Consider the following 19,825-nt stretch of genomic DNA (forward strand, 5'->3'; position numbering starts at 1 on the left):
CTCATCTGCTGATCTAGCAGACTCCTGCAAAGTGGCAGCATCCTTTTCATCTAAATATGCCTTTATGTCATCAGAGACGCATCTTTCAAATTGTTCAATTAAAACCAACTCTTTCAAGCTGTTAAGATCATCACTTATATTCTTATATGTGCACCAGTGGTCAAAACACACATACTTCTCATAAGCAAATTCCATATAAGTCTGCCTCACAGATTTCAAAATGTCTAAACTTTTGCCTGTATGCTTCAGGGACCAACCCATAAGCTTAGAGCACACCCTGTTTCACTATGTCAAAATCAGCTGCTTCATCAACTGTCAAAACAGAATATGCTTGCTGAGCCTTCCCCTTAATTACACTTTGTAAGAGAATATGCCAGTCCTCTTTTGGCCACTTTAAACTCTGAGCAACCTTCTCAAACAGCTGAAAGTATTCATCAAACTCTGCCTCGTAAAAAGGGGGTTCCAATTTAACTAACACACACAAAATGCTGGAGGAACACAGCAGTCCAGGCAGCATCTATAGGGAGAACCACAGTCGAACCACTTTCCTCATGTTTGTTCTACCAATTTAACTTACTGACTGGCCTCAAACTTATCACCAGAGTCTAATGCCAGATCCCTTTGCTGCAATCTCTCTATATTTTCCAGCTCTAACACCCTCTGTCTTTCTGCTTCCTCCCTCTGTTTTTCTGCCTCTCTAGCCTCAAACTGCCTCTGCCTTTCTGCAGCCTCCATCTTTAATTTTTCTATCTTGTACTGGACCTCCAGCTCGCTAAGATTGCTTTCAGAAAACACCTCCAACTCCTCCACTTTAAACACACCCTCAGGTAAATAATGTTCTGCTATTATCCTCTTCATATGTGCTCTCTTCATTGTCAATTTCACCTTTTACCAATACTCAACAACTCAATCCTACTGGCATCCTCTAATGCCTCAGAGGTTGAGGCTTCCGGAAATCTATCAACATCTGTTGATGCTGATATTCCACACACAAATAAATCAAAAGGGATTTCCCCAATGAAATCAATAATTAATCAATCAATATGCTCCCAAATCTGTTCATATCCAGGACACACCCCCAATTTTGTTATGAATCGTAACGCTTTAGAAACAAACCAGCAGCAATAGACGACACCTGAAGACTGTTTTTGATGATAAAAGGATCTTTATTAGAATCTAGTTATAATACAGTAACTTAAGCAAGAAAATCAGAAGTTATGTGTATATATGTGTGTAAATATAACTTCCAAACTATTAAGCTTGGGGGAAACAAGGCTTCAAGTCTTGATGTGTTAGAGTATGAAAGTTCAGTATAACCACAGAATAGGTGATGAGAGAGATATTTGTAATCCAGGGTAAATGGCGAGAGAAGGCAATTATGTCGAATTCCACAGGCTCCACTGTGGTAAAACGAGACAACAGTCGCTGTAGATTTTATGCTTCATCGTTCCAAATCCACATACAAATTATCACTGAAAGTGACTTGTCACAAGGGGTATCATCTTCAAGTGAATTATCACATCAAACCCAGACAAGGGTTAACACATAAGTGGTCTTCACAGGATACGCCAAATCCGATCCACACCTATGGATCAAACGAGGTGATAACCACACATTCGATATATGGTGAATCGATAATTAACCCACCCTTGTGGTCACAGGAAAGTTCCAAACAGTGACCCTCAGCCACTAGTTCCCGGGTTCCGATCCTTCCACTTTTCCTCCTTCCTCTCCGTCTGAGTGTCTCTGTCCTCAGTTAAAACTAAACAAGCTGTGAGCAAATTAAACAACCTGCAAGTCAGACTGACTCACCATCCTAATTTCTGTCTCTCTCTCTTAAAATGACAGTCCACAGCAAGCAAAACCTAGGGATTCATAATAACGACCACTCCCCATTGTGAACTGACTGGTGTGCCAGTAGTTGGGATGACTGAGTGAATCCTTTCCCAAATTATGAACAGATGAACGGCTTCTCCCCGGTGTGAACTTGCTGATGTCTCTGTAGGGTGGAAGAGCGAGTGAATCTCTTCCCGCATTCTGAGCAGGTAAACGGCTTCTCCCCAGTGTGAACTCGCTGATGAGTCTGTAGGTTGGATGACTGAGTGAATCTCTTCCCACAGACTGAGCAGGTGAACGGCCTCTCTCCAGTGTGAACTCGCTGGTGACTCTGTAGTGTGGATGACTTAGTGAATCCCTTCCCACAGAATGAACAAGTGAACGGCTTCTCCCTAATGTGAACTCGTTGGTGACTCTGTAGTTCGGATGACCGAGTGAATCTCTTCCCACAGACTGAGCAGATGAACGGCCTCTCCCCAGTGTGAACTCGCTGATGACTCAGTACGGTGGATGAATGAGTGAATCTCTTCCCACAGTCTGAGCAGGCGAATGGCCTCTCTCCAGTGTGAACTCGCTGATGACTCAGTAGGTTGGATAACTGAGTGAATCCGTTCCCACATTCTGAGCAGGTGAATGGCCTCTCCCCAGTGTGAACTCGCTGATGTCTCTGTAGGCTGGATGAATCAATGAATCCCTTCCCACAGTCTGAGCAGGTGAACGGCCTCTCCCCAGTGTGAACTCGCTGGTGACTCAGTAGGGTGGATGAATGAGTGAATCTCTTCCCACAGTCTGAGCAGGTGAATGGCCTCTCTCCAGTGTGAACTCGCTGATGACTCAGTAGGGTGGATGACTGTGTGAATCTCTTCCCACAGATTGTGCAGGTGAATGGCCTCACACTAGTGTGAACTCGCTGATGATTCTGTAGGTGGAATAACTGAATGAATCCCTTCCCACATTCTGAGCAGGTGAATGGCCTCTCTCCAGTGTGAACTCTCTGATGTCTCCGTAGGCTGGATGAATCAATGAATCCCTTCCCACATTCTGAGCAGGTGAACGGCTTCTCCCCAGTGTGAATTCGCTGGTGTCTCTGTAGGCTGGATGAATCAATGAATCCCTTCCCACATTCTGAGCAGGTAAACGGCCTCTCCCCCGTGTGAACTTGCTTGTGACTCAGTAGGGTGGATGAATGAGTGAATCTCTTCCCACAGTCTAAGCAGGTGAATGGCCTCTCTCCAGTGTGAACACGCTGATGACTCAGTAGGGTGGATGACTGGGTGAATCTCTTCCCACAGATTGTGCAGGTGAATGGCTTCTCCCCAGTGTGAACTCGCTGGTGATTCTGTAGGGTGGATGACTGAGTGAATCTCTTCCCACATTCTGAGCAGGTGAACGGTTTCTCCCCAGTGTGAACTCGCTGATGTCTCTGTAGGCTGGATGAATCAGTGAATCCCTTCCCACATTCTGAGCAGATGAACGGCTTCTCCCCAGTGTGAACTCGCTGATGTCTCTGTAGGCTGGATGAATGAATGAATCTCTTCCCACAATCTGAGCAGGTGAACGGCTTATCCCCAGTGTGAACTCGCTGATGAGCCATTAGGTTAGATGACTGAGTGGATCCTTTCCCAGAAGTTCAGCAGATGACCAGCCTCTGCCTGGTGTGTTATGAACTGACTGGTGTGTGCACAGGTGGGAAGACTGACTGAATCCCTTCCCACACACGGAACAGGTGAATGGCCTTACCCAGTGTGAACTTGCTGATGTACCTTCAATCGAGATAACCGAGTCAATCCGTTCCCACTGTCTGAGCAGGTGAACAGCCTTTCCCCTGCGTAAAATGACAGACATGCCAGTTGGCCAAAGGACCGAGTGAATCCCTCCCCACAGTCTGTGAAGGACAGATGGTCTATTGAATCTCTTGCTCCACTTCTTAAGTATCTAGTCAGAGACAGCAAAACTGGTGTGCCGTGTTTGAGAGTCTTGGAGATAAATTCCTTCTCATTCTCAACCTGTAACAAGATTTACAAAATCCATCAATGGGTGTAGGACAACATTTCAGATGAGATCACTTGAGTTGCCAAGGTTTGAACTGGTATCACACTGTTACAGTGAGGTTCAACCCAAGTTGGAGAGAGAAATTATCTCCTGACTGGGCACAGTGCTGGTATCTGGAATGACCATCAATTTCCTCATGCTCTTGTGTCTCTATAGGAATGGGCATTTCTGCCATCTCCAATTTGTACCTTGGCTCAGTTTGACTCTATGCATTGGTATTATTCCCGGTTCCTGCTGAGCAGCATTGGTGCCTGGCCCCACAGTAACTGAAACAGTTTCATGCAAATAGTCTTTCTTGATGTGCAACTGGGATTTTCCTTAACTTAACGTGCCACAGTTTTAATGCCATATATAAAAAAAAATTCCTGCTGAGATGAATGGTTGGTCTTCACAGCTGTTAAAAGGATTTAGAATGAATTTTTGTATTATTTCAGGTTCTTGTTACAGTAATAGAAAATTACAACACAGAAACAGGCCCTTTTGGCCATCTAGTTAGTGCTGAACTACTTCAACTGCACACTCCCATACCCTTACCATTTAGGTACCTATACAAAGATCTTAAAAGCTGAAATTGCACCACTTGTGCTGGCTGCTCATTCCACACCCAGATGACCGTCTGTGTGAAGAAGTTTCCCCTCATGTTTCCCTTAACGTTTCACCTTTCACCCTTAACCCATGGTCGCTGGTTGTAGTCCCACCCCATCTCAGTGGTAAAAGCCAGCTTGCATTTACCCGAGCTATGCCCCTCTATCACAATCAAATCTCCCCTCAGTCTTTTATGTTACAAGGAATAAAATCCTGACCTGTACAATCTTCCCTTATAACCCAAGTGCTCCAGACCTGGCAACATCCTTGTGAATTTTCAATGAACTCTTTCAACCTCTTTTACATCTTTCATGTAGGTAGGTGACCAAAACTGCACACAATACTCCAAATTAGGCCTCACCAATGTCTTGTACAAAGTCAACATAACATCCATCTCCTGTACTCAGTACTTTGGTTTATTAAGGCCAATGTGACGAAATCTTTCTTTCCGTCCCTATCAAACTGTGACACCACTTGCAGTGAATTCCCAGTGAATCTGTATTCCCAGATCCCTTTCTTCAACAGTGTTCCTCAGTGCCCTCCCATTCACTGTGTAAGACCTAGGTCCTACCAAAATGCAACTTGTCTCAATTAAATTCCATTTTGCATTACATAACCCATTTTTCCAGCGGGTCCAGATCACACTGCAAGCCGTGATAGTCTTCCTTGCTGTTCACTACACCCCAATCTTGGTTTCATCCACTGAGTTGCTGATCCAGCGAACCATGTTAACATCCAGATTACTGATATAGATGACAAACACCAACAGATCCAGCAGTGATCCCTGTGGCACACCACTAGGCGCAGGCCTCCGGTCAGAGAGGCAACCATCTGCTTCCACACTCTGGCTTTTCCCAATTTACTCATCCAATTTACTATCTCATCCTGAATGCTGAGTGACTGAACCTTCTTGACCAACATCCCATATGAGACTTCGTCAAGTGCCTTGCTGAAGTCCACGTAGATATCCTCTGCCTTATCTTCATCCACTTTCCTGATAACTTCTTCGAGAGACTCTGTAAGATCGGTTAGACAGGACCAAGCCATGCTGCCTATCCTGAATCAGTCCACATTGATCCAAATACTTGTATATCCAGCTCCTATATGTTTTGGTCATGTTCTGTACTGAAACATTTTTGGAAGTTTATTTTCTCTACAATTTCTAAAGTTTTAAAAATTAATTTACAACCTAATAAATTGACTGTTTTATTTGGCATAATCCCTCAATATTTTCATGGTATTTCTCCATCAGACCAACATGTAATTGCATTTGTCACATTATCGGCCAGAAGGGCTATTTTGTTGAAATGGAAAGATGCTTCTGCTCCTACGTTGATACAATGGTTTTCTCAGGTGATGTTATGTCTTAGTTTGGCGAAAATCAGAAGTCAAACTTTTGATTCTCAATTTGATTTTGAGAAAAGGTGGAGTTCATTTGCCCACCTCTATCATCTGATTTGAGTTAATTAATATGGTTTCATTCTGATTTTTCTTTAAATGGATTTGAGTTAGTGGATTGATGTTTATTTTTTATGCAAGCGTGTATGATGTATAGCTCTGGGGTTCTGCTGCTAATGCTTTTTTTTGTTTTTTTCTTTCAGGGTTTTTTTTAGTTAACAGGGTATTTTTTTGCTTCTTTTTCTTTCAAAAAATATTCTTATAAATTTATTTTTTCTTATTATTACTGATATATTGCTTAGCTTTGTTAATCAGTTATTTGCTAATTTAATTTTTTATTGTACATAATGACATATCGACTTAATGTATCTTTTTTGTTAATCATCAATAATAATTTATTTAAAAAAAGATTTTAAAATGAAATATCTGCAACCTGCACACACTTTCCAATAACTTTCCCACTAGTGATATCAGGCTCACCAATGTATAATTTCCTAGTTTATTTTTAGAGTCTTTCTTGAACAGTGGAACAACACTGGCTGTCCTCCAATCCTCCAGTTCCTCACCTGTCACTAACGGGGATTTAAATATCTGTGCTTTGACCCCAACAATTTCTGCACTTGTCGTCCACAGGGTCCAAGGGAACAACTTGACAGGCCCTGGGAACTTATCCATGGTAATTTCCCTTAAGACAGCAAACACCTCCACCTCTGTAATCTGTACAGGGTCCATGGAGTTGATGCTGCTTTACCTCACTTCTATATACTGTGTCCATCTTCTGTGTAAATACGGAAGCAGAAAAATATCTCCCCCATCTATTTTGTCTCCTCATATTCTGATCTTTCAGATGATTTTTTTTTTTCGCTTGCAATCTTTTTGCTCTCAACGCATCTGCAGAATCTCTGAGGATTTCCCTTCACCTTGTCTGCTGGGACAATCTCATGCCTTCTTTTATTTCTTTCATAAGTATTCACTTGAATTTCTTGTACCCCATTTCTTCCTATTTACCTGTAGCTGGTATGCACCTCCTTTTTATAGATCTGGGAGAGGAAAGCCAAAGGGCTGATAGACCTGCATAGTGGGAGGTGGGGGTAAGGGGGGGGGGGTTAATCTAAAGTTGCAGGGGGAATGGGAGCCTGAATAACAGAACAGATATTGGAGGGGTGGTGGAGACAGATGTTGTTCTGTCCTCAAAGTCAGGAATGAAAAAGTTGAGCATTGTGCTGTGAATATGCTGAGCCCGGTATATTTCAATACAAGTAACAGTGTAGGACAGGTGGATGTGTTAAGGGCGTGGATCAACACCTGGAATTAAGATATCACTGTCATATTAAGAAGTTAGCATCTCGTAGGCCACTTGTGACCCTGGCTATTTTTTTTAAAGGTCATAGCATCCATGAGCTTGAGAATAAGAGTATAAAGGCACAATTGCTTTCCCATGAGATAAGCTGAGCGGGTGAGCAGCCTTGGTGTGAGAAGCACATTGTGCCTTGTGTTTCTCATGGCTCCTGCAAGATAAGCAATTAGAGCGAGTGACTATTTACAAGGGCAGCAGACTTTGGGTGGTGGGCCTGTGTCTGTCTGCATCCAGACATAGTAGCAAATAAAACTGTTATACAAACAATTTATGACTGATAAAGTTAACAATACCCATCTGTAGAGAAACTAAGGGGGGTGAACCCACAGGTATCTGTGTACGTGACTGCATGATATAAAGAGAACTGTATTTGCTTCAGGAGAGAGAGACCCTCGAAGCAGCCTCCAAGAGAGAGTGCAACCCACATGTGGAACCAAAGCAGATGGCCGAGATCTTAAATAATTTTTCATCTCTATTTACTCAGGAGATGGACAAAGGGTCTATGGGAGTGTGGGAAAGTGGCATTAAAATCCTAGACATGTACAGTTTAAAGAAGAGAAGTTACTTTGCTGTTCAACTTCAAACATAGAAGTCTACAACATATTCCAGATTTTTCAGCCTAAAATGTGCCAACCATGTAACTTACTCTGGTAACTGCCCAGAATTTCCCCAGCGCATAGCCCTCTATTTTCCTAAGCTCCATGTACCTATCTAAGAGGCTGTTAAAAGACCCTACTGTATCTGCCTCGACCACCGCTACCGTCACCCACAACTCTCTGTGTATAAAAAACTTATGGCTGACATCCCCATGGTAGCTATTTCCAAGCACCTTGAAACTATGCCCCCTCAAGTTAACCATTTCAACCCTGAGAAAAAAACCTCTGGCTATCCACACGATCAATACCCCTCATCATTTTATACACCTAAAAAAGGCTCTAAATATAAACAAGGAAATTAAACCTTGCTTTGAGGATTTGTGAGAAGTATAGAAAATTATGAGGGTATGGATCAGGTAAATGCAGACAGCTTTTTCCACTGAGGTTGGGTGGGATGATAACCAGAGGTCATGGGTAAGTGGAAGGTGACCATTTAACGGGATAGTGTGGAAAAGCTCTTTACTGAAATGGTTGGGAGAGTGTGGAATGAGATGCCAGCGCAAGTGGTGAATATGACCTCAAATTCACGATTAAGAGAAGTTTGATAGGTACCTGGATTGTAGGGTTATGGAGTGTGATGATCCCGGAGCAGGTAGTTGTATTAGACAGCTTAAATGTTTTTTCGGCATTGACTAGATGGGCCAAATAGCCTGTTTCTGTACAGAACTTCTCCATATTTCTATGTCAGAGAAGTTGTCCAAACTTGTTTGGAAGGGAAAATGTAGGAGGGACAATGGAGCTGCAATGGCTAGAGTTTCTGGGAACAATTCGGGAGCCGAGTGATTGATACATCCCAAAGAAGTGGAAGTATTGGAAAGGCAGGAGGACACAACGTTGGCTGAAATGAGAAGCCAAAGCCAACATAAAAGCCAAAGTGAGGGCAAACAAAAGAGCAAAAACTATTGGGAAGCTTTTGGAAACTAACAGATAATGAGTAAAAAAAAAAGTCAGATGAGCTCAAGGCTTGGAATTATGATTTGTAGTCATTAATGAGTCTTGGTAGCACCCAACAGTCTGAGGCATTCAGAGGAACAAAATGATCCGGGCCTCAATATCTCCTGAAAAGCACGGCTCCCCACACCAGGTACCTTTCAGCTTTTATTTTGGCAGGCACATTCAAACTCCACACGCTCAAAATTTCATTTCTGAAGGCCTCCCACTTACCATTGCCAGAAAACAGCCTGTCCCAAACCACATGTCAGATCCTTTCTGATACCATCCAAATTGACCTTTCTCCAATCTAGAATCTCAACCCGTGGTCCAGACCTCTCTTTTTCCATATTTACTTTGAATCTCATGGCATTATGATCACTAATGTCTGTCACCAGCCCTGGATCATTTCCTAACAGCTTATTGCATACTTCTGCATCGGGAATTCTACGTACTGAATAAGGGCACATTTGACAAACTCTACCCCATCTAGTCCTTTTACATTATGGGAGTCCTAGTCAAAATATGGAAAGTTAAAATCACTTATTGAATCAACCTTTGTTTCTTGGCATGGTCTGTGATACCCAAGGACATAGGGTGACAGAGGAAATGAAACACATTAACATTAGGAAGGAAATGGTGTTGAGAAGACTGATGGGACTGAAGGCTGACAAATCCACAGGTCCAGATGGTCTGCATCCTAGGGTATTAAAGGAGGTGGCCCTGGAAATTGCGGATGCATTGGTAATCATTCTCCAATATTCCTTAGATTCAGGATCAGTTCCTGAGGATTGGAGAATGGCTAATGTTATCTTTCTTTTTAAGAAAGTAGGGAGGGAGAAAACAGAGAACTATCGACCTGTCAGCCTGACATCGGTGGTGGGGAAGATGCTAGAGTCCATTATTAAGGATGAAATAGTGGCATATCTAGATAGCAGTGATAGGATTGGGCTGAGCCAGCATGGATTTATCAAGGTTAAATCATGCTTGACTAATCTGTTGGAGTTTTTCGAGGATGTAACCAGGAAGTTAGATGGGGGAGATCTGGTGGATATAGTGTACCTCGATTTTCAGAAGGCATTTGATAAGGTCCCACATAGGAGATTGGTGGGTAAAATCAAAGCTCATGGCATCGAGGGGAAGGCATTGACATGGATAGAAAACTGGCTGGCAGATAGAAAGTAAAGGGTAGTGGTGAATGGGTGTTTCTCGGAATGGCAGGTGGTGACTAGTGGGGTGCCACAGGGCTCGGTATTGGGACCACAGCTGTTTACAATTTATGTCAACGATTTGGATGAAGGCATTGAAAATAACATCAGCAAATTTGCTGATGATACTAAGTTGGGTGGTATGTTGGGTGACATGTGATGAGGATGTTAGGAGAATTCAGGGTGACTTGGATAGGCTGGGTGAGTGGGCAGATACTTGGCAGATGACGTTTAATGTGAATAAGTGTAAGGTTATCCACTTTGGGAGTAAGAACAGGAAGGCAGACTATTATCTGAATGGTGTAGAGTTAGGTAAGAGATCTAGGAGTCCTTGTTCATCAGTCACTGAATGTGAATGAGCAAATGCAGCAGGCAGTGAAGAAGGCTAATGGAATATTGGCCTTTATTACAAAGGGAATTTCAGTACAAGCGCAAGGAAATCCTCTTGCATTTGTACAGAGCCCTAGTGAGACTACACCTGGAGTATTGTGTACAGTTTTGGTCTCCAGGGTTAAGGAAGGACATCCTGGCTGTAGAGGAAGTGCAGCGTAGATTCACGAGGTTAATTCCTGGGATGTCTGGACTGTCTTACGCAGAGAGGTTATAGAGACTGGGCTTTTACACGCTGGAATTAAGGAGATTGAGAGGGGATCTGATTGAAACATATAAGATCATTAAGGGATTGGACAAGATAAAGGCAGGAAATATGTTCCAGAGTCCAGTACCAGAGGGTATGGTTTGAGAATAAGGGGTTGGTCATTTTGGACAGAGTTAAGGAAAAACTAAGGAGTTAAGGAGAGTTGTGGGGGCCTGGAATGCACTGTCTTGGAAGGTTGTGGAGGCCAATTCTCTGGATGCTTTCAAGAAGGAGCTAGAATAGTATCTTATGGATAGGGGAATCAAGGGATATGGGGACAAGGCAGGAACCGGGTATTGATAGTAGTTGATCAGCCATGATCTCAGAATGGTGGTGCAGGCTCGAGGGGTCGAATGGTCTACTTCTGCACCTATTGTCTATTGTGATCTCCCGACAAATCTGTTCCTCCAAACACCACAGACTGTTGGGTGGAAACAAGTCCTAGTAATTGATTCAATATCATAATTCCCTGTCCTGAGCTCATCTGGCTTTCCTACGATGCTTCTTGCATTGTGATATGCACAGCTCAGCACATTCATCGCACCATGCTCAACCATTTGATTGCTGACTCTGTCTGAGGTCTGAACAACATCTGACTGGTGTCAGAAAACAAACTCTCCCTCATTATCATAAAAACAAAGGAGCTGATTGTAGACGACAGGAGGAATGGAGACAGACTAACCTACATTGACACCAATGGATCTGGGGTTCAGAGGGTGAACAGCTTTAAGTTCTTTGGTATAAAAATCACCAAGATTTCACTTTGTCTGCACATACTGGCTATGTTGTGAGAAAAGCAAAACAGCACCTCTTTCACTTCAGACGGCTGAAGAAGTTTGCGATGGGGCCCCAAATCCTAATATCTTTCTGCAGGGACACAATTGAAAGCATCCTGACCAGCTGCATCACTGCCTGTTATGGGAACTGTACTTCCTTTAATCGCAGGAACCTACAGAGAGTGGTGTGGACAGCCCGGCATATCTGCAGATGTGAACTTCCCACTATTCAGGACATTTACAAAGCCAGCTGTGTAAAAGGGGCCCAAAGGATTTTGGGGACCCAATTCACCACAAACACCAACTGTTCCTGCTGCTACCATCCAGGAAACAGTACCAAAGCAAAAGGAGCAACAGGCTCCGATCATCATCTTCCACCAGGTCATCAGACTGATTAATTCATGCTGATACAATTGCACTTTCATGTTGTATTGACAGTCCTATTTATTATTAATTACTATAAATTACACATTGCACATTTAGATGGAGATGTAATATAAAGGTTTCTACTGTTCATGTATATGAAGGATGCGCATAATAAAGTCAATTCAATTCAATCTCTCCACTATCTGTTCTGTCATTCTGCCTCCTATTCCCCTTACAATTTACATCACCCTCCCCCACACTAGCTCTAGCAAGCCTCACTGCTAGAATATTAGACCCCTTCCTGTTCTGCTCCCCTAACTCACCAATCCCCTCTCACCCCTTTGACTTTCCTCTGCCAGGCAACTCCCCTCAACAGTTTCTAAAGTGGTCCACCTGTTGTTATGGGGGATGGCCACAAGAGTACTCTGCGATGGCTATTTAACCTCATTTCCCTTCCTGACTCTTACCCAATTTCCTGTGTCCTGCACCTTCTGTGTAACTCACCTTTCTTCATGTAATATCTATCACGCCCTCCAACTGCTGGATGATCCAGAATTCATCCATTTCAAGTTCCAACTCCTTCAAGTGCAGGGTTACAAGCTGCAGCTGGATGCACATCTTGTAGGTGAGGGCCTCAAGGACACTGGAGGTCTCCTCACCTACCCACCAATGTCCCCCCTAATTTGTAATGACCAGTGTGCACATAAATCTTGTACTGTGCATTTTTAGCCAGTGACAAGATGTGCACAGTGAATTTTATATGGAGAGGCATTCATTTTAATAGCTAGCAAATCACTGTCGATAGGAACTTTGATCTCCTCTGGGTTCAATCGAGTTCATCTGCACTCTCACGCAACTGGTTTAACAGGCCTGGAACAGGTTGTTACAAAGGATGAACAGCTCTGATGGGCAGAAGGGTGCAGGGTTGCCCATGTCCCCCTCCCCTGGGAGAATTACAAACCGTTACTGTTGCCAGCCTGTTAATGAGAGAGAAAGAGATGGAGCAAAACATATTGGAATGGAACATTTGCTTCAGACAGGGGCTAGATAACACCGGGGGAGAGAGACCAGATTATGACTCCTGTAAGACTCACGGCTCCGGAGAGGGCTGTTTACTTGGTACTATTCTGTTCATAAAAATTCCTCAGTGGACAGCCCGAGTGGGCTGGTTTGATGGGCTCAGCCATTGAAAACTGATTGACACCTGAGAGCCTGTGAGTAGGGATAAAAGTGAGGTCTGGGGATACACCTCTCAGACGCACCAAGCGACACACTAGTGAGCACTGTTTAAGTGTTGGAACCCACGAGAAAAGTTGGTGACATCAGAGACCGAATGAAGAATTTTAACTCACAGTGTTTATAGCGAGGCCGGTGGGGGCTTGTGGGTGTGTCCACCCTTGCCTGGGTGACGAGTCCACCATGGAAGAACGGTCTAGCTAAAGGTGAGAGGGGTCATACCTGAATGGCCACAACAACACATCAATAGATCAAGATCGTAAAGGAAGGTTTGCAAGACAATAGCTGTTACTGTTTGCTCAATCTCTCTCTCTCCAACAATTACAACACATCAACCAACAACTACCTCAGCCTGTATGAACTGAACTTTATACTCACATATGACAATTCATTATCCCCTAGACAACGATAGCTTGTTTATTATTGATTATTATTATACCCACACTTTTAAGTTTAGTATTGCTAACGTGTATTATCTGTATATTTGCATTGTTGATATTGATTTGTATATTTTACTAATAAACACTGTTTTGAAAATAAACGGATACTTCTATTTTTGCTGGTAAGACACCCAGTTACGGGGTACGTAACAGGGTAATGAAGGATTTTCTCACCAGAGCTTTTGCACTTTGTTCATATGTGGTTTGCTTGCTAAATTACACTTTAAAAAGTCAGATTTCCAAATATCACTCCACTTCTTCCCACTTGCAAATTCTCCAGCAACTTTTGCATCACCACAATCCACACAGGTAACAACAGTTTCTATATTGGACATAAATATTTCCCCTGAGCCCACCCCCAAATGACTGACAGTGGTGAACTCAGTGATGGCAATGCCAATGAATATGAAGGGAAGGGCAGTAGTCTGTCTCATTGTAGTCTGGCACATCTGTGATGTGAATGCTACTTGTTGCCAGGGCAAAGGTGTTTGATATCATTATGTACCCAGACAGAATGAGATAAAACATGTTCTCACTGGTAGAAAAGTCCAGAGCAAGAGGAGTTAGAACAAGCAACACACACAAAAGGCAGGAGGAACTCAGCAAGCCAGGCAGAATCTATGGAAAAAAGTGCTAATGTTGAATTCCGCCGGCATTTTGTGTGCGTTGCTTGCATTTCCAGCATCTGCAGATTTTCTCTTGCTTGCGATTGGAGGTAGAACAAAGGTGATTTTCTCAACTGGTGATGTAAAAGATTTTGTGCCCTTTCTCTGAGTTCCCAAGCTGGAGCTCAGCTCTGTCTGAGAACCATCGGTTCCCATTCCCTGGGGCCCGTGTACGGATCGGGGGCTGAGAGAGAGGGAAGAGAGCAGGACTCTCCTGGGGTTGCGGGTCACAGGAATTGCCCCGAAATCGGTGTTTAAGGTAAAGAGACAGAAAATCGCTCTTACCTGCACACGATATTTCAAAGGCCTTCTGAGTACTGTGCGCATGCGTCATACTCAGAGACGCCACAACCCTGACGCCTGCGCATTTCATCTGTGCTTCAATGCCGGCCAAAAACTATAACGCAGGGGCTTATGGGTAGTCACGGTGCCATTAAACATTTCTGCAAGCACTGGTTTAATGTCCGTACCTCATTTTTTTTCGTGTGTATAGAAAAATCTGCAGCTGTTTTAACGCAGAAAGCGGCTCGGATAAACAATATACTCAGTATCAACGTGTATCTCATGCCAAAGTAAAATGCAGATCTGAAACGCAGGAGATTCTGCATTTTGGAAATACAGAGACGCACACACACAAAATGCAGAAGGAACTCCGCCTAAACGTTGTCTATTTATTCCTCTCCACATTTATTACCTGATCTGTTAATTTCCACTACTATTTTCCAGAAATTAACCACCTTTTTTTTTTCGGGCAACCTGTTTCCAAATGTTTCCGATCTTTCTTTTGTAGCCACAGCCTGCTGGTTTGATTCCACCTCCTCCTCGTGAACTCCAGGCCCCATCTCTCTCTGGAGCCCCAAAGCCCTGACTAAGGCTGGCAACTCTTTGGTTTCCGACTGCACCATGGAAGATTCACTAGCTAGTCAACTATCAGACTTTAGAGATGCATTGTGTTGCGAGACCGCAGGTTCGTTTACTGTGAGTGTCGCTTTAAATGTCTGAGTGAGGCGGGACTGTGACGTCAGACACAAGCTGCGGCAGAGAGAGAGGGAGAGAGAGAGAGAGAGAGAGAGAGAGAGAGAGAGAGAGAGAGAGAGAGAGAGAGAGAGAGAGAGAAGTTGTTGGAACTTCCGCTTGTCACTGCTATGGGTTGCAATGCCCAGAAAATCGGGTTCATGATCGGCACGCCGTGCACAACGGATGTGTGACTGTCACTTCGTATAATCCATATTTGTGAATTTGCTGGAGTATACTGTGGTATCACTTTTGTTGGCCCTTACCTGGAATCGGGATGTTCTGTGGTAACCACTTGAAGACGGTATTCCTGTCACTGTCACCTGGTGATAGTTCGAAGTGGATTTCGGAACGAATCAACGGATAAGATCTTTGGCGACTGATATTTCGTTTACCCAGCGTGGAATGTGTGTGGAATTCTTCGTAATTGCCCTCTCTCTACATGTTCGGTTGGATTTATAAATCTCTCCCCTCTCTCACGTATTCCGTGGATTACTGAACTTTTCTACCTTACCATTTTAGGACTTTAAGCATTGTTTCCCAAGCTTGATAGTTTGGAAGCTCTACGTACGTACATATATATACGATAACGCTGTTAACTTCTGTTTATTTCGTTTAATCTTTTATATTTGGAGTAGATACTGATAAAGATAGTGGATTTAACATCGAAACCAGACTCCATTAGTGACCTATTGCTGCTGGTACGTAACAATTGCAACAACCCAGCTGTCTGAGGCACAGTCCTTTAAAATTGGTGAAAATGACCCAAAACGTTGAAAAGAGCGGGGAAGAAGGAGTTTAACCAACTTCGTCCGGAGCCCTGAAGAACGTCAAAACCACATTGAGCTCATCGTCTTGTTCAGCCCGGAGAAAATCATGCAGGAGATTCATGCAGATGTATGAGATGATGAGAGGCATTGGTCGTGTGGATAGCCAGAGGCTTTTTCCCAGGGCTGAAACGGCTAACACGAGGGGGAATAGGTTTAAGCTGCTTGGAAGTACCTGCAGAGGAGATGCCAGAGCTAAGTTTTTTAAAACAAAGTGTGGTGCCTGTGTGGAATGCACTGCCAGCGCCGGTGGTAGAGGCGGATACAATAGGGTATTTTAAGAGACTCTTAGAGAGGTAAATGGAACTCAGGAAAATAGCTGTCTATGCGGTAGGGAAATTCTAGACAGTTACCAGAGTAATTTACATGGTCGGCACAGCTGTAATATGCTGTAGACTTCTATGATTCTATGAAATTCAACGGAAATCTCCTATCCCACTGTGTGGTGACTAGTTGAAACCTATCATCTCAGGGAGAGTGATAGGGGAATGGCACGGATAGGTTTTGATGTACTGATATGGAACAGAAACATGGGCAGGGGTAAGATAGGCCGAGTGGCTTTTCTAGCGTACATTGTGAGTGTGGTAAAGACAGTAACTACCTGAGACAGTGGAGTGAATACAGAACTGATTTATCTTTCACGGATCCACAATATTAAACACCAGTCTAGTTCAAGGCTAACATCAGCAGAACAGAAACCTCCAATGCTCAGTGACCAGGGTTCAGTCCTGGGTGCGATGAGCAGTCGCAAGAACTGCAGAATCTGACAGTAACAGTCCCTCATGAACCTGCAGCTGCCTTCTGTCACCGTGATGGTTAAACATTTAACACGGAGCTGATTTGAACTTCCTCCCTATGTGAAGTTGTTGGCGTTGCAGCAGCCGGGATGATTGAGTAAAACTCTTTGCTCACTCCGGACAGAAATGTGGCTTCTATTTATTGTGAACTCACCGGAGCATGACAAGGTGGGTTAACTGAATGAGTCTCTTCACACAAACGGAGCAGGTGAACGGCCGCTTCCCAGTGCGAAGCTGCTGGTGTATCTGCGATGGCCGACTGAATCCCTTCCAAAATGAGAGCCAGTGAATGACATCAACACGTACAAACAAGCTGGATGAACTCAGCAGGTCGGGCAGCATCCGTTGAAACGAACAGTCAACGTTCGGGCCGAGACCTTTCGTCAGTGAATGACGTCACACTGCTATCAAGTCATGGCAATGTATCAAATCAGATCACGGACATGGACACGTGTTCGGGCTCTCCTTGCAGCGAGTGGGGCGCTGTCGTCCCCAACATCTCTGCCTCCACATTCAAGGATCGGTGGCATTCAAGTACTGGCGAACTGACAGATACAGCGGAACTAACGTGCTGTTGTGTTTGAGATTCCCATACACAAATCCTTTGACTTCTCTACACTGTTAAAACGTTACAAAGCACGTCAGTGGGTGAAGGACATTTCAACTCAGATAATTTTAGTCTCCATGGTGTCTTCTGATAAAAAAAACTCTGTCACAGCTCAAAACAATTTGGAGGAACAAGATTTCATCTTCTAACTGGCTACAGTTCCGGCATCAGGAACAATATCAAACTCTCCGCTTCCCTCTGTATCAAAATGGACCATTCCTCCCCTTCATCAGTCTGTGACTTTGCTCAGGTTGTCTATCTTCTTCACATTCTTAGAAGGATGAGAAGGGATCTGATTGGAACAGATAAAATTATTTACGGATTGGACACACTGGAGGCAGGAAACATGTTCCCAATGTTGGGGGAGTCCGGAACCAAAGGCCACAGTTTAAGAATAAGCGGTAGGCTATTTAGAATGGAGTTCAGGAAATTTTCACCCACAGGGATGTGGATCTATGGAATACTCTGCTGCAGAAGGCAGTGAAGGCCAATTCCCTGGATGTCTTCAAGAAAGAGTTAAGTAGAGCTTTTCAAGATAGCGGAGTCAAGGGATACGGGGATAAGGTATGAACGGGGTACTGATTGTGGATAATCAGCCATGGTCACATTGACTGGCGGTGCAGGCTCGAAGGGCCGAATGGCCTACTCCGGCACCGATTGTGTATTGTCATGCACCACACACCTACTGATATCACATTTTATTTATACGGCTGCGACTAGGGACTTTCTGATTATTATGTCCCCCCACCGCCCCCCCCCCCCCCCCCGGCATCTGTCGGTGGTAAACTGATCACCGGTCACCTGATCCCAGTTACCGCAGATCGGAATGCGAGATTGAAGCCTTTTCTATTTATTTGCATTCCAAAGAAATGACAACAGTTCAGTTAAGTTTCCTCCTGAGGTTCCAAAGCAGACGCTCAGTCTGTCTAATATTTCCACACAGTTAAAATGGGGAATTCGTTTTTTTCTTATCACGTACCGAGCTACTGTGAAAATCTTGCCTGCCGTACCATCCACACAGATCAATATATTACGACAGTACATTGAGCTGATATACGACAAAACAATAACTGTAACAAAGCATTATGGCTGCAGAGAAAGTGCAGTGTAGATAGACAGCTGGTGCAGGGTCACGTCGAGTTACATTGTGAGGTTAAGTCCATTTTATCGGACTGAAGACCATTCATTTGGATTATAACCACAGACAGGAAGCCGACATTGAGCCTGGTGGAACGCGCTTTAAGGCTTTTGTATCTCTTCCCCGATGGGGGAGCGGGTTTGCAGCAAGAGTGTCCAGGTTATGAGGTTATTTGAGTACATGGCCTGCTTTTCCGAGGCAGGGGAAGTGTAGGAAGAGTCCATTGAGGGGAGGCTTGTTTCTCTGATGTTCTCTGCGCACCAAAGTTCTCTGCAGTTCCTTGCGGTCATGGGCAGAGCAGTAGCCATACGAAGGCGAGACGTATCGACAAGAAGCTCAGAGACCTCGGCCTTCACCCTGTCTTGTGCAGCTGGATCCTGGACTTCCTGTCAGATCGCGAGAATGGGCTCCCTCACCTCTGTCTCTCTGACCCTCAGCACACATACCCCACAGGGGTGTCTCCTTGCCCCCTCCTTTACTCTCTGTATATCCATGACTTGTGTCGCCACCCACAGCTCCAATCAGTTTATTAAATATGTGAGGACACTGCACTGACTGGCCTAATCTCAAATAATAACGAGACAGCCCACAGAGAAGAAGTCATCACCCCGACACAGTGGTGTCAAGATAACAATCTCTCCCTCATTGTGACAGAAACAAAGGAGCTGGTGGTGGATTACAGGAGGAATGGAAACAGGGACCAAATTCAACATTTCCAAGTCCGTTATTGCACATTTTAATATTGAATATGACAGAACGTATTGTATTTAAAATACGGATAATGACATATTTATAGATAATAGATTGTTACTGACAGAGAATCGTATCATTGTTTGTTCCGTGTGTTATCTGAATGTACTTGCCTGTGATGCTGCCACAAGTCAGTGATTCTCTGTACCTGTACCTTCCCGTACTTGTGCACTTGGCAATAAATTCAACAGGACCTGAGAAATCTCAGTGAGATTTGATTAGTGATGATAATCTCGGCAGCTCGGTAGGTGGAATGTATGAGACAATGAGTACACTGTTAAATGAAAAATCCTGAACTCTGTTGATGATCAGAGGGATCTCAGACTCCAAGTTCAACGCTCCCTGAAAGAGACTGCACAGATTGATCGGGTGGTTCAGAAGGCAAATGGCGTGGTTGTCTTTATTAGTTGAAGCATTGAGTTCAAAAGTCGGGAAGTTGTGTTGCAGCCGTTACGAGCCTGCGGTCGTTCTGTGACTGCTTCTTTAAGAGCGCCGGCGTGAGGAGGCGGGACTATGACGTCAGTCACAGGCTGACAGCGCTGACTGTGGA

General features: G+C 44.0%; 1 protein-coding gene across 3 annotated transcripts; it reads right to left on the reverse strand.

Annotated features, from left to right (window-relative positions):
• Positions 1-1,701: 1,701 nt before the first annotated feature.
• LOC132386674 (gastrula zinc finger protein XlCGF26.1-like) lies at positions 1,702-14,472 on the reverse strand. 3 transcript variants are annotated; one of them, XM_059959014.1, is made up of 2 exons: positions 14,428-14,472; positions 1,702-3,842 (listed from the first exon to the last, which is right to left on the reverse strand). In XM_059959014.1, exon 2 carries the CDS (start codon positions 3,428-3,430, stop codon positions 1,952-1,954), a length of 1,479 nt encoding a protein of 492 aa, XP_059814997.1. In that variant the 5' UTR covers positions 3,431-3,842; positions 14,428-14,472; the 3' UTR covers positions 1,702-1,951. The 3 variants fall into 3 exon arrangements, with proteins under 3 accessions (XP_059814997.1, XP_059814996.1, XP_059814999.1); XM_059959013.1 differs by having other exon boundaries at positions 1,702-4,282; positions 14,428-14,453; XM_059959016.1 differs by lacking the exon at positions 14,428-14,472 and adding an exon at positions 13,154-13,262.
• Positions 14,473-19,825: the final 5,353 nt, after the last annotated feature.

The sequence above is a fragment of the Hypanus sabinus genome, unplaced genomic scaffold, assembly GCF_030144855.1.
Source record: "Hypanus sabinus isolate sHypSab1 unplaced genomic scaffold, sHypSab1.hap1 scaffold_125, whole genome shotgun sequence".
Classification (NCBI taxonomy): Eukaryota; Metazoa; Chordata; class Chondrichthyes; order Myliobatiformes; family Dasyatidae; genus Hypanus; species Hypanus sabinus.